The 13,424-nt window shown below is 33.6% G+C and overlaps 1 protein-coding gene across 1 annotated transcript; it reads right to left on the bottom strand.

The window, feature by feature from the left end:
* Positions 1-12,505: 12,505 nt before the first annotated feature.
* Positions 12,506-13,186, bottom strand: LOC145030507 (uncharacterized). Its single transcript, XM_078978862.1, has one exon. It carries the CDS (start codon positions 13,184-13,186, stop codon positions 12,506-12,508), a length of 681 nt encoding a protein of 226 aa, XP_078834988.1.
* Positions 13,187-13,424: the final 238 nt, after the last annotated feature.

The raw sequence follows: 13,424 nt of genomic DNA, 5'->3' as shown, positions 1-13,424 counted from the left end.
TAATCTATATATTTATACTAAACTGATTATCAATTGAAAATGAGGCACAGAACTTTTGAATAAATTCATTATCAGTTGAAATTAGTGGATTAATCTTGTAATTAAAATGTAATTTAAGGAAGAAAGGCACACAATAATTAATCAATGGATGCTACTAAACATCCATTTTCACATTGGTAGTCAATGTGAATCTTTACTTTCACATGTGTTCTTAATATATAGTCATGAAATAACTGCTTATGGTTTAACGATAAATTATTTTTGGTCTTCACACTTTATATCTTCAACAAGGATTCGATGGAAAAAGATAAACGTGTTTTATAAGATTTTTAAAGAATGCATGTAAATGATACATTTGCTTAACCCAAAACTAAAATTTTAATAACAAAGGAAAAAAAATTATTATATGAAATTATTTTTCGGACATAATATTATAAAAGCTGATGCATTTTGACATCGTGATTTTTTGTTTAACAAAAATGAATGATATAAAAGTCAACATTTTCTCAAGGGAGTGTATTTTTTTGAAACCATAGAAATTTTATAAACAGATTCAATTAATATTTTTCATAGACCTACCAATACACCACATCAATAATTGCATGATTAATTTTTCAAAAATATCCATCGCCATAGGTTTAGAAAATGGAAAAAACCTAGCATTCCAAAAGTTCCAAATGTGCCAAAAGAAGCATATAACACACCTTCTAAATAGATCTTCAAGACAACACTAAGACGAAGAGAATTAAACCAGGCCAACAACGATGGATAGGAAAGAATCAGAAGCGCACTAAGGTGAGACCCGGTCCAAACATATATATATATATATATATATATATATATATATATATATATATATATATATATATATATATATATATATATATATATATATATATATATATATATATATATATATATATATATATATATATATATATATATATATATGTGTGTGTGTGTGTGAATATACCCTTAAGGGTATATAAGCTTAGATACCCAAAGCCACCATAATACATTGTTTTGTTTGATATATTCATTATAAAGTTCTTAAACTTTAATTCCTAACTTGATTTACTTTCAAGATTTTTAAATTTTCACTATTATCTTTTTCTTAAGTCACATCTTTTTGTTGAACACCTAGTAGGCTATATATATTATATTTGAAAATGAAAATTATGTAGAGGAAGATAAATGTGAAATTTATAAAAATCTTGGACGTAAATCAAGTTAGAAGTTAAATTATAAGAATATTGGACAATTACAATTTATATATATATATATATATATATATATATATATATATATATATATATATATATATAAGTAAAACGACATAGTATGGTGAGTTTGGGTACCTAAACTTATATACCCTTAAGGGTATATTCACTTTTCCATATATATATATATATATATATATATATATATATATATATATATATATATATATATATATATATATATATATATATATATATATATGGAGCTCATGGCGAAAAGAATAAAAAGGGCTCCTTAAACAAAAATATAATCAAGATTAAAACATATATCATTTATTCTTCAGTATAAACACGCTCAATTAACAATAACAAGATAGTCAAATTGTTTATCTTTTCAGCTAGTTTGAGTTTGAACCAACTTTAGGCCCTAAAAATAGTTAGGTAATAAATTTTTTTATATATGTACACCACATAACCCAAAATTTTTGGACCCCCGGAGATGTGGACCCTGGGTGATTGTCCGGGTTGCCCACCATCTAGACCGGCCCTGATTAAGGCCCAAACACCTTAAAATCTTACACCGGAAATCCATAGCCAAAGAGCATGAGAAAAACAAATTACTAGAATTTTCAATGTCCATCTCACAAATTGGGAAAAGTAACGAATGCACATCCACCCCATGAGAAACTAAATTAGTTATAGTAGGAAGTTTATCTAAATCGATACCATCCATGCTAACACATTAACTTTTATAGGAACAAACTTACCCCACCTCTTATGAGACGGAGAAACTGGTAACAACTTCTGATCAATGAAAGAGTGCACTGAAACAACAGAAAAAAAAAACCCCATCCTTGCTAAAGACCACACCCATCTACCAGGGAAAACAAAAAAAGTGACTGAATCCATCTACTCCACTAACCCATCCCACTAAAAACTTTCGGCTACACCCGTAGGAGACCCGCAAAAAGACACCAAAGGAGAGGAATTGCGCAACTTAGCCTTGAACTGAATTTGTTTAACTATCTACAAATTAAAAAGTATAGAAAATTGACTTTTTAGTTTAGAACCTCCAACCCAAGAATATTCCTAAAGATAAGTATAATGTCACCAATCTTCTTAACACAAAATTGAAACTCGAAAAAAAAAACTAGAAGAGGCTGAGAAGATTCATGGTGCGAATACGAAGATTCGTAAGCTTCTGGTAGAACGTGAGCTTGCTACGAATGTTGTAAGAATCATATGAGATTTTATCAACCAATAACAAAAATATGTATCCCTTACTTAATTAGGCTTAATCTCGGTTATCTAGTGTTTCACTTGCCCTATATGCTACTTTGTTGAGTTGGCAAACTGTTGTATATGTGCAGACGTTGTAATGAGGGGTGTTTTCCCATTATGCATCGTTGGCTTTCTATGCTCATCGGTTGTAGAAGGCGATAATGTGATTTCCAGTATTAACACATTGAAAATCACGAATAATTTGTAATGTATTATTATCAACAACTCCTTATTGTTTGATTTCAATGTGTAACAATTTATATTCTATTATTATGGGTGGAACGACAGTAGATTTTGAAGATTGTGAATAAAAGATATAGAAAATCTTTAAAAGTATTTAAAAGGTTCCAAAAGTATAAACAAACATTATAAAACGATATCTACTACCTGGAGTTAATGACATCCAAAACAAACATTATAAAAGGTTAACTTTTCTAAAATAACAAGTTTGTCCAAGCTTGATCTGCTTCCATCTTTATGTATTCTATATGCTTTCAGTTTAAACTTGAACATAATCTCTCATTTCTTTCTTATTTTCATGTTTGACCTTGGTGAGTATCAATGTGATTACGCGTTGAGTCCTTAAAGTTTTTGTCGGACTTTATGGGTCCATAAACTAGGATATGACCTGTTCTTTTAGTCCCTGTCAACCTGTAATAGTCGGTTTAGTGACCTTTTAGACCAGAAAAACTCACATTGTGCCCTTATAAAACCAAAAAACATAAGTTCGAGGATCAATACGAATTGAGTGTGAATCAACTTTAGAAGTAAATGAATTTTTTTTTATACGAATTGATCCCCGTAATTTTTTTGGCTTTATAGGGGCACAATGTGAGTTTTTTTTGTCTAAAAGGTCAATGAGTCGGCTATTACAGGTTGACAGAGACCAAAAGAGTAGGTCATATCCTAGTTTAGGGACCTATAAAGCCCGACAAAAACTTTAGGGACTCAACGGGTAAACCCTAGAAAAATGGTAGGGCATTTGTGACATTTTCCCTTTACTTATTTGTTTGTTTATTTTTTTTTTTTAATTTCCATATTCATTTTTTGTCTATACAAATAAAAAGGTAAATTTTTTGTATCATAAAATACAAACATAATAGAAGTGTTCATACTTACTTACAAGGTTGTCGAGATCGGGATCCTACGTAGAATTGTTTTTGTGTTTGCAAGATCGGCATCAGGATCCTAAGAACCCGACAAAATAAAATATAATTTTAATTTATAATTTTATCACACGAAAAATATTTTAAACATTCAACTTTTCGTTCAAAAATTTTAAAAACTTCAAAATATTAGTTAAAAGTCACAATACAAAATGATAAACGGTAAGTTGGTAGAGAGTACAAGACACAAAGTGGTAAAAAAAATCAATTGCAAAAAAATAAAAAAATAAAAATCAAGGAAAGGTAGGATCGGATCGGATCGGATCCTAATCCTATGATCATACGATCATATCTACAATCATACTCCAAATATAATCCGTTTACGTTCCAGCTTGTTTTTCATACCTATGATCATAGAATGGTATGATTTTACGATAACTATCACGATTTTAACAACTATGCTTAATTTAATGTCTAATTCTGAAAGTTCTTATAAATGGTATATAATCTCGCTATTTGTAACACCTACTTTTTTAAGCAACACACATACAAATTGTTGGTACTATAAGAAATGCGAGAATTAGCGGCGACGCCTATCGTTGCAAAAAATAGCGGCTATCGCCGCTAAAGATATTAACGGCGATATGTCGCTGCAAAAGGGTCGCCACTAACGATGCGTCGCTAATGTCCAGTTTGTCGCTTCAAATACAAAGCTGTCACCATTATTGGTGTGTCGCCGCTAATAACCACCTGTCGCCGCTAAAATGTCATCGCCGCTAATACTTCTATGTCGCCACTAAAGCCGACGCCACAAAAACAATTTTCATTTTTTTTGTTCATTTAATATTGAAATTATAAAAAAAAAAAACAATATAACATTTATAAAATCTGGTACAACTTTATAGAAATATTAACTCGTACGAAACCAAAAACAATGTAACATTTATAAAATATTAATCCATACAACAACCTAAAGTATTCTTCCAAATAAAAACTTTTCATAAAATCCTAAAATTGCTACTTGTTGTCATCACTCTCATCATTTCATTCATTATTATTTGGTGGTGACAATAAGCGAAATCACTATTCTAATACCACAAAACATGTCGGCTCCTTTAGTATCGTTTGAAACATTTCCAAATACAAAGAAAACAAAATATATTATCAACACATCATAATAACATTAAAATTTCCAAAAATTACCAAAATAAAAAAATATCAACATATCTAACTCTAACCAACATAACATTATAACATTCTACTTTCCAAAAATTATCAAACTACAAAATATCAACATATCAAACTATAACCAACATATTATTATAGCATTCTACTTTCCAAAAGTTCTCAAACTACAAAATATCAACATATCATTATAGCAGTCTATTTTCAAAAATTAATAAACTACAAAATATTAACATATCAAACCATAACCAACATATCATTATAGCATTCTACTTTCCAAAAATTACCAAATTAAAAAATATCAACGTATCAAACAATAACCAACATATCATTATAGCATTGTACTTTCCAAAAATTACCAAATTACAAAATATCAACATATAAAACTATAACCAACATATCATTATAGGATTCTACTTTCCATTATAGCATTGTAATATATATATTAAACAAACAATTACATGTGATTGTAGTGGTTCTTATGTTATCGGTTGTTCCTGATCGTACATAGACACAACGGTACGAGGTTTACGCCCAATGCCTCTAATATGTCCGTGTCGAACACCCAATATTCTTTCAAAACATTTTCTTATATCACTTGGTGTTAGATCGCTTGCTGCAGAAGAAGCTTGGGTTTGTTGATTGATCTCCTGGAGTAAAGCATTATGTATTTTCAAAAAATAATAAACATCATAAACATTATATTACTAAATACCGTTGAGGATATAAACACTTATATGAAAATACAAATTAACCACTTACGTATTATTGCTCTACTGCAGGACTATTAAATACCCCTTGGCGATTGAAATTAGCCTTACGGAATGCTTCGATCCAAGTGATATCCGATTTAACATTAAAAATTAGATTAATTATACTTGAAATAAACATTTAAATATATCGTAACTTACTTCTTTGAATCATGCATTATTGTAGAAGCTCGACCCCCCTCTGTTTACAACTAGTTGTTTTACACTGACTTCTATGTTTGACGTCGAACACCTTAAAAATTCAGGCGTTTGAAAATGTTTGACTGCCTTCGCCTAATTTTCAGGTGACATACCCTTGGGGGTTGTTTAATGTCATTGGGATATCTGCAGCCCCCCCCCCCCCCCCCCCTCGATAAGCTTAAAATAAGAATGAGCTTTACTTTTTCAGCCTCTGTAAACTTTTGCAAGACTCGAATCAATACTCCGCAACAATTGAGCACACTACAGATCGAAGTGAACCTTATCCAAATCAAACTTATTCTACAAATACAAAAAAATTAGTTAATTAAATAACAATCACAACTAAACTTAAAATATTATCTAAGTTACCTTTAGATGCACAACTATTGCATTCCTTAACGCGGGGGAAACATTGTCCCAACCGTATACATTGAAAGGGACATTGTTCCATAAATACCTCCCATTTTAATGTGACAACCAATTAGCATACTTCCCGACAGGGGAATATGTGATCTCCCTATTGAAATCGAAATCCACTTCCCTAGCTCGATGTTCTTTGACAAGCCTCTTCTTTTTTTGGAAGATCGGCTAAAAAATACAATTAAAAATATTAGTCATGATAACTTATAATAAAATTTAATAGAATAGATAATAAATATAACATAATAAAACTTACCATATTGTTCATGTTGTCCGTGACCAAAGCCTCCTGAAGGTGATGGATCCCCAGCTCCATGACCACCATGTCCAAGTCCCATAACATCGCCTATCATGAGAAAGAGTATTCCCTAAGTAAACATCATTTGTAGCCTGTAAAAATTACAAGATGTACTATATAGAAATACAATATGAATAAAAGTTAGTTACCCTTCAAAATTATAAGATATGCAATATAGACAAACAACATAAATAAAAATTAAACAAACAATATGAATAAAAGTTAGACTTCAAATAAAATTTCCATTACAAAAAGTATCATAATTTTGTTAATTATAACATCATACTTTTTTTTATTTTCTATTATGACGTCATACTTTTAATATTATATTACATAATGTTATGGTTTTAAAAATATACTGTTTAATTTGATTTTATATTTAATTTAATTTGATTTTATTAGAGCAATTCCAACCTTAACACTCTATTCTACACTATTTTTGTGTAAATTTTCACCAAAACATTTTCAATTCCAACCACATACTAAAAACTTACACCAAAAACATACTTTAATATTATAATAACATTATTATTATATTATTTCTTATAACTATATTTAATATCTAAATTAATAATAGAAAATTTAATTAAATATTTTTACAAAACAGTTTATGATTATGAATAATTTTAAAACTAAAATATCACCTTACTATATATGTTTAAGTTTATTACAACACAAGTTTTTATTATCTTCGATTCTTTTTATTTTCATAATATCCTAACAATTATAAAATATAATATATGTATAATTATAAAGAACCGGTTTAGTGTAATGAAGAATCACAAGATCTGGGTTTAATTTTTTTAAATTAAGTTAATTTGATTTTAAAATTAATTTTATTTTAATTTAATATTAATATTAATTTTATTTTAAAATTAATTTAATTTGATTTTATAATTAATATTAATTTGATACAAATACAATAAACATTTTCCTATACATATTCATTATAGCATCATACTTATTTTTCTATTATAGCAACTTATTTTTTTTCATTTTTTCCATACATACAAATTACGTATATAATTTCAAAACTCATACACATATACATACACAAATAATACTAATACAAATAACAAACAAAACAATTCCGGCAACAATTCTGGTAAGAATTCTGAAATTTCAAAAAATAACCATACAAATAACACATAAGAACATACAAATCACATATATACTTTCAAAAGTCATGAAAAGGAACCTGTGCTGGTGTAATTTCGAGATTTTCCGTTAAGAATTCCAAATTTTCGGCAACAATTCCGACAATAGACCTGGCAGAATTAGATTATTCGGCAAGGGTTCCAAAAACCTTAAATTAAACACTAAAAACCAGTAAGAAAAAACACCAAAACAGAAGTTAAATAGAAACTAGGGGAGAAATCGTACCTTAAATCGATCCTTTTATCGCCGAAAATGAGTGGTCGTCAGTAATAATGGAGCTCCATTGGTGGACGGCGGTAATGGTTGTCGGAGACGAGTCCTGTGGCGCAAACGAATGTTGTCGGACAATTGAATGGTCGCTGGTAAACGTTGCAAGAATGAAAGGAGGTAGAACGAACATGAAAGAGACGTAGGGGGGTTATCTGCGACGTGTATTAGCGGCGTCACTAAGGTATTAGTGGCGACAACCATGGAGGGAAAAGACAGTGCCCTTTTTTCTCATTTCCCATCGTTGAATAAAAAACAGATCAAACGGAGAGGGTTCATTTGACGCGGATCGACACTGTAGCAGCATTAGCGGCGACAACTGCTATTAACGGTAACATGTAACGCGTATATTACATGTCGCCACTAAAGTCATCACCACTAATGCTCCCCTTTTTTGTAGTGTGGGCAAACTTCAAATCCATTCAAACGACTTCTTCTAATTTTGTACTTATGCAATTATATTGGTTTTATATAAATCAATACTATTTATTAAATTAAAATAGAAAAACATGAAAAACAATAAATGTCGTTCTAGACATTCCATATATTTTCAGAATGTAAGATCTCATTCTAGTCTAGTTATTCCTATTTCGGAAACTAATTCATAACATCAAGTTTATTACTTAACATTTTAGGATGTATTACTAAGGGTTTTTAGGATAAAACAAGTTTCAGTGATTATATAGAGTTATAGACTAATGTTAACAAAAAAATAAATGCAATATGGAATTGTGTACATTTCTACATATGTTGGAAACCAGACAACAAAATATCAAGCTACTTACTCAAAATATGCAAACTAAATTAAGAATTAGAGGTACACACTTGGAAGAACTTTTGGAAGTTTTTATTCTAATGTTCTGTCAAAAGTAAAACAAGGATCCAAACATTTATAGACTACTACATTGAATGCTGAAATAAAAGGCTTTAAACTAAGAATTGAAACTGAAATATTTTACTACCTGGTTAACCACATTTAGCTAATAATATGGTAACCACTTATTCATATTTAATGCATTAAAAACTTAGTTAAACATGAACCAAATCAGGATTAATTCCAACATTCTCCCCCTTAATCCTGATTTATGTCTTCAGGTCTTCAACACCCAACAAATTCCGCATTTCTACAAATTTGACTCGTGGGAGTGCTTTGGTCAAGATATCCGCCTTTTGTTCTTCCCCGCTTACATGCTCAACGCAAATGAAACCTTATCTGCACATTCTCAAATGAAATGATATCGGGTGTTGATGTGTTTACTTCTCCTGTGGAATATTGGGTTCTTCATCAGCTCAATTGCGGATTTGCTGTATACGAGAAGCTTTACACAGCTAATTTTAGAACCTGTCAGATACTTCAATAAACTCTGTAACCATAAAGCTTGACATGCTGCTGAAGTCGCCGCCATAAACTCGGCTTCGCAAGAAGACAAAGCTATTGTTCGTTGTTTTTGTGAACACCAAGTGATTAGATTTCCTGAAAAATAAAATGCCATCCCATATGTACTTTTCCCATCTTCACGATCCCCATTGTGACTGCTATCACTGTAGTCGAGTATCTTCCCGTCTCCTCCCTTCCGATACACTAACCCATAGTTGATAGTCCCTTTGATGTATCGCAGAATTTTCTTAACTACTTTGAGGTGACTTTCTCGTGGTGACTGCATGTATCTACTAACGACACCCACTGAATAACTTAGGTCTGGTCTGGTGTGAGTTAAATAACACAAACTTCCAATGAGACAGCGATAATGTGTAGCGTTCACCAGCACTCCTTCTTCATCTTTGGTCAAGTCAAGCTTCGGTTCCATGGGACTTTTTGCTAAGTTGCAATAATACATGCCAGCTATCTGTAATATCTTTTGAGCATACCTCCTTTGGCAAATAGAGATTATGTTCTTGTGTTGTTGAGCTTCCATTCCAAGATAGTATGACAGTTTCCCAAGATCACTCATGTCGAATACTTCCCGCATTTGCCTTTTAAACTCACAAATTCCTTCTTCACTCGAACCTGTTACTATCAAATCATCAACATACACTCCAACAATTAGTACCAATTTTGATTCTTGGCGTTTGTAGACAGCTTGTTCCTGGGGACACTTTTGAAAACCCAACTCCTTGAGTGTTTTATCAAGCTTGACATTCCAAGCTCTTGGTGCTTGACGTAAGCCGTAAAGAGCTTTATTCAACTTGTACACCATGTGTTCCTTTACTGCAATCATAAAGCCATCAGGTTGAGTTACATACACCTCCTCTTGTAAGTCACCATTCAAGAAGGCTGACTTTACATCGAGGTGGTGCACCTGCCACCCCTTAAAAACAGCCAGAGCTAATAACGAGCGTACTGTTTCTATCCGAGCCACCAGTGCAAAAACCTCGCTAAAATCAACTCCTTTTTGCTGTACGTATCCCTTCGTGACAAGCCTCGCCTTGTGTCGTACTACTTTTCCATAAGAATCTCTTTTTAATTTGAAAACCCACTTTAACCCTATGGGTTTTTGACCACAAGGCAGATCAATCAACTTCCAAGTCCGGTTTTTTTCAATCGAATGAAGCTCTATTTTCATTACGTCTACCCATTCTCGGTTACATGCTACTTCAGAATAAGTTGAAGGCTCATCTCCAATGAACATCGATTCCTCTTGTTCATCTTCCATTTCTACCAGTTGTGTTTCATCATAAATGTCGTATAATGATCGAAACCCTCGAACAGGTGTATGATCGTAGGCAGAGCTGTTGATGCTCTGATTACTTCCTGGTGTTTCAATTGATGTGCTTCCCGTGCTCGAAGATAAAATTGATGAGTTACCTAACTTGGTTGTTGGAGTTGATATTGGTGATACCAGGTCACTTGTGTCGTCGACAATAGGGCTAAGATCTTCTTCACCAGGTTGATTTTGGCATTGTCCCCTTCTTTCTACTTCAACATTAATAGGCACCTGGAACCAACTAGGCTTCAATGTGGGCTCACTTCCTTGGGCTACACCTCAATTCCATTTAACCTTTTCTTCAGATATAACATCACGGGCCACATGTAACTTGTTTTTACTAGGGTTAAATAAGTGATATGCTTTGGTTCCTAGCTCCACTCCCAAGTACACCATTGCCACACTTCTGTCGCTAAGTTTATTGAGCTAGTTTGCTGGTCTTTTAACATGTGCGAAACACCCAAAAACCCTAATGTGTTGGAGTGTCGGTTCTCTTCCCTTCTAGGCCTCGTATGGTGTCATATTCTTCACTCCTTTAGTTAGCACTTGGTTGAGAATGTATACAGCATGATGAACGACTTCACCCCATAAAGTCTCTGGCACATTCATACTTTTCAGCAATGATCTTGTAGCTCCAAGTACAGTTCTGTTACAACGTTCTACTACCCCGTTTTGTTGAGGGGAGTAGGGCATCGTCAATTGCCTCTTTATTCCTTCTTTATCACAAAAATCTGCAAATGGCTTGGAGACGAATTCACCTCCTCGATCTGTTCGTAATGCCTTCAATTTGAACGAGCTTTCATTCTCAACTCGAGCCTTGAAGTTCTTGAAGGCTGAAAAAGATTCATCCTTGGTCTCAATAACATAAATCCACATATACCTGCTGTAATCATCAACAATTAAGAAAAAAATATCGATTGCCTCCCACTGTAGTTGGTGTTACTGGTCCGCACAAATCTACATGAACTAACTCCAACGGGTTGTTTGCACGCCACTGAGTTTCTTTCGGGAACGATTGTCGGGTTTACTTAGCAATTAAACATCCTTCACATACCTATGTAGGATGCTTTATCTTTGGTACTCCATACACCAGTTCCCTTTCAACCATGGATTCTATGATCCTGAAGTTCACATGACCAAGTCTCGCATGCCATAACCATGCCTCATCATCCAAGCTAGTAGCTAAACATACAGGTTGAGTTGTATGGAGAGAAATTTTGTACAATCTATTACTAGATCGTTGAACCTTCATTATCAGCCTTCCATCTTCATCATGTACCCGCAAATACTGATGCAACATCTCGATTTTATACCCGTCTTCTGTCATTTGCCTTAAACTCAAGATGTTGCAATGCAAAGCGGGTATGAAATATACATCCGGTATCAGAAGTTGCTCACCATCCTTGCACTCCACCAAGATGGATCCTTTTCATGCAATTTGCACCTTAGAGCCATCACCAAATCGCACCTGTCCAGTCACATTTTCATCAAGCTCCGCGAAGAAACTTTTCACACCGGTCATATGGTTGCTAGCGCCATTATCCAAGTACCAAACGTTTTTCTCGTTTCCTTTCTGTCCTGGAAACACCTTGTCCTCGTTTAGTAGCACCATGTTGTTTGTCTCTTCACCATGGACAGTCAACAGTAAAGCGGGTCCTTCTTCTTATGTCTGAGTCAAGTTTGCCTCATCTCTTTTTTTTCTCGGTGCTTTGCATTCAGATGCATAGTGACCAGATTCCTCACAATTGAAACACATAATATGACTCTTATCCCTTCCTCTTTGGAGATTATTACTTGAGTCATGAGGCATCGACGAATTGCCCCGACCACCTCTGCCTCATGCACTTCCTCTACCACGACCACCCGATTGACCCCCTCTATCATGGTGTGACGGGCCCCGTCCTCTACCGCCTGTTCAGAACCCACCCCATGAAGATTTTTGATTGAGCTTGTTTTCTGTTTGATTAAGTAACAAACCCGCTTCCCCACTTGTTTGGCTGCTACGGGACTTTAGTCGGTCCTCGTAAGCCTTAAGCCTGCCAATTGCTTCTTCAAAAGGCATGCTATCCAAACCTGAGTACTGCTCAATCGATGCCAACAGCTGGAGATACTTGTCTGGAACTGAATCAAGTAGCTTTCTCACCACTGTGCTTTCTTCAAGGGTTTCACCGAGGCTGCTAAACTTTGAAATCATCCCACTCAATTTTCCTGTGAACTCATCGATAGACTCTCCGTCTTTCATCCGTAATGCCTCAAAATCACTTTTGAGTGTGTGTAATCTGGCCTTCTGTACCCTATCTACTCCCAGGTGCCTTAACTTCAAGGATTCCCAAACTTCTTTTGTCGTCTTCTTCTTCGCTACTTGCAACTGAATATCTTCAGGTACTGCTTGAAAAAGAAAAGCTTGAGCCGACTTGTTCTTCTTCTCATCCACAGCTTCACCGGCTACTGGTTCAATGGATTCCCATATTCCATGGGCATCCATTATAGCTTCCATCTTAATTGCCCACGTGGTGTAGTTTGTGCGAGTCAACATCGGACATTGAAATGGCACTCCACCATTCTCTTTTGTAACAAGTTGGCTAGATGACGACATGGATTCGTAGCGGATATATTTGGGCATGAACCGTATGCTCTGAAACCAAATGTTGGAAAGCAGACAGCAAAATATCAAGCTACACACTCAAAATATGCAAATTAAATTAGGAATTAGAGGTACACACTTGGAAGAACTTTTGGAAGTTTTTATTCTAATGTTCTGTCAAAAGTGAAACATGGATCCAAACATTTATAGACTACTACATTGAATGCTGAAATAAAAAGCTTTAAACTAA

The sequence above is a fragment of the Lactuca saligna genome, chromosome 2 (genome assembly GCF_052625555.1).
Source record: "Lactuca saligna cultivar CGN05327 chromosome 2, ASM5262555v1, whole genome shotgun sequence".
In the NCBI taxonomy this organism is placed as follows: Eukaryota; Viridiplantae; Streptophyta; class Magnoliopsida; order Asterales; family Asteraceae; genus Lactuca; species Lactuca saligna.
The sequence above is the reverse complement of the archived record's forward strand: the minus strand, read 5'-3'. Positions and strand labels throughout refer to the sequence as shown.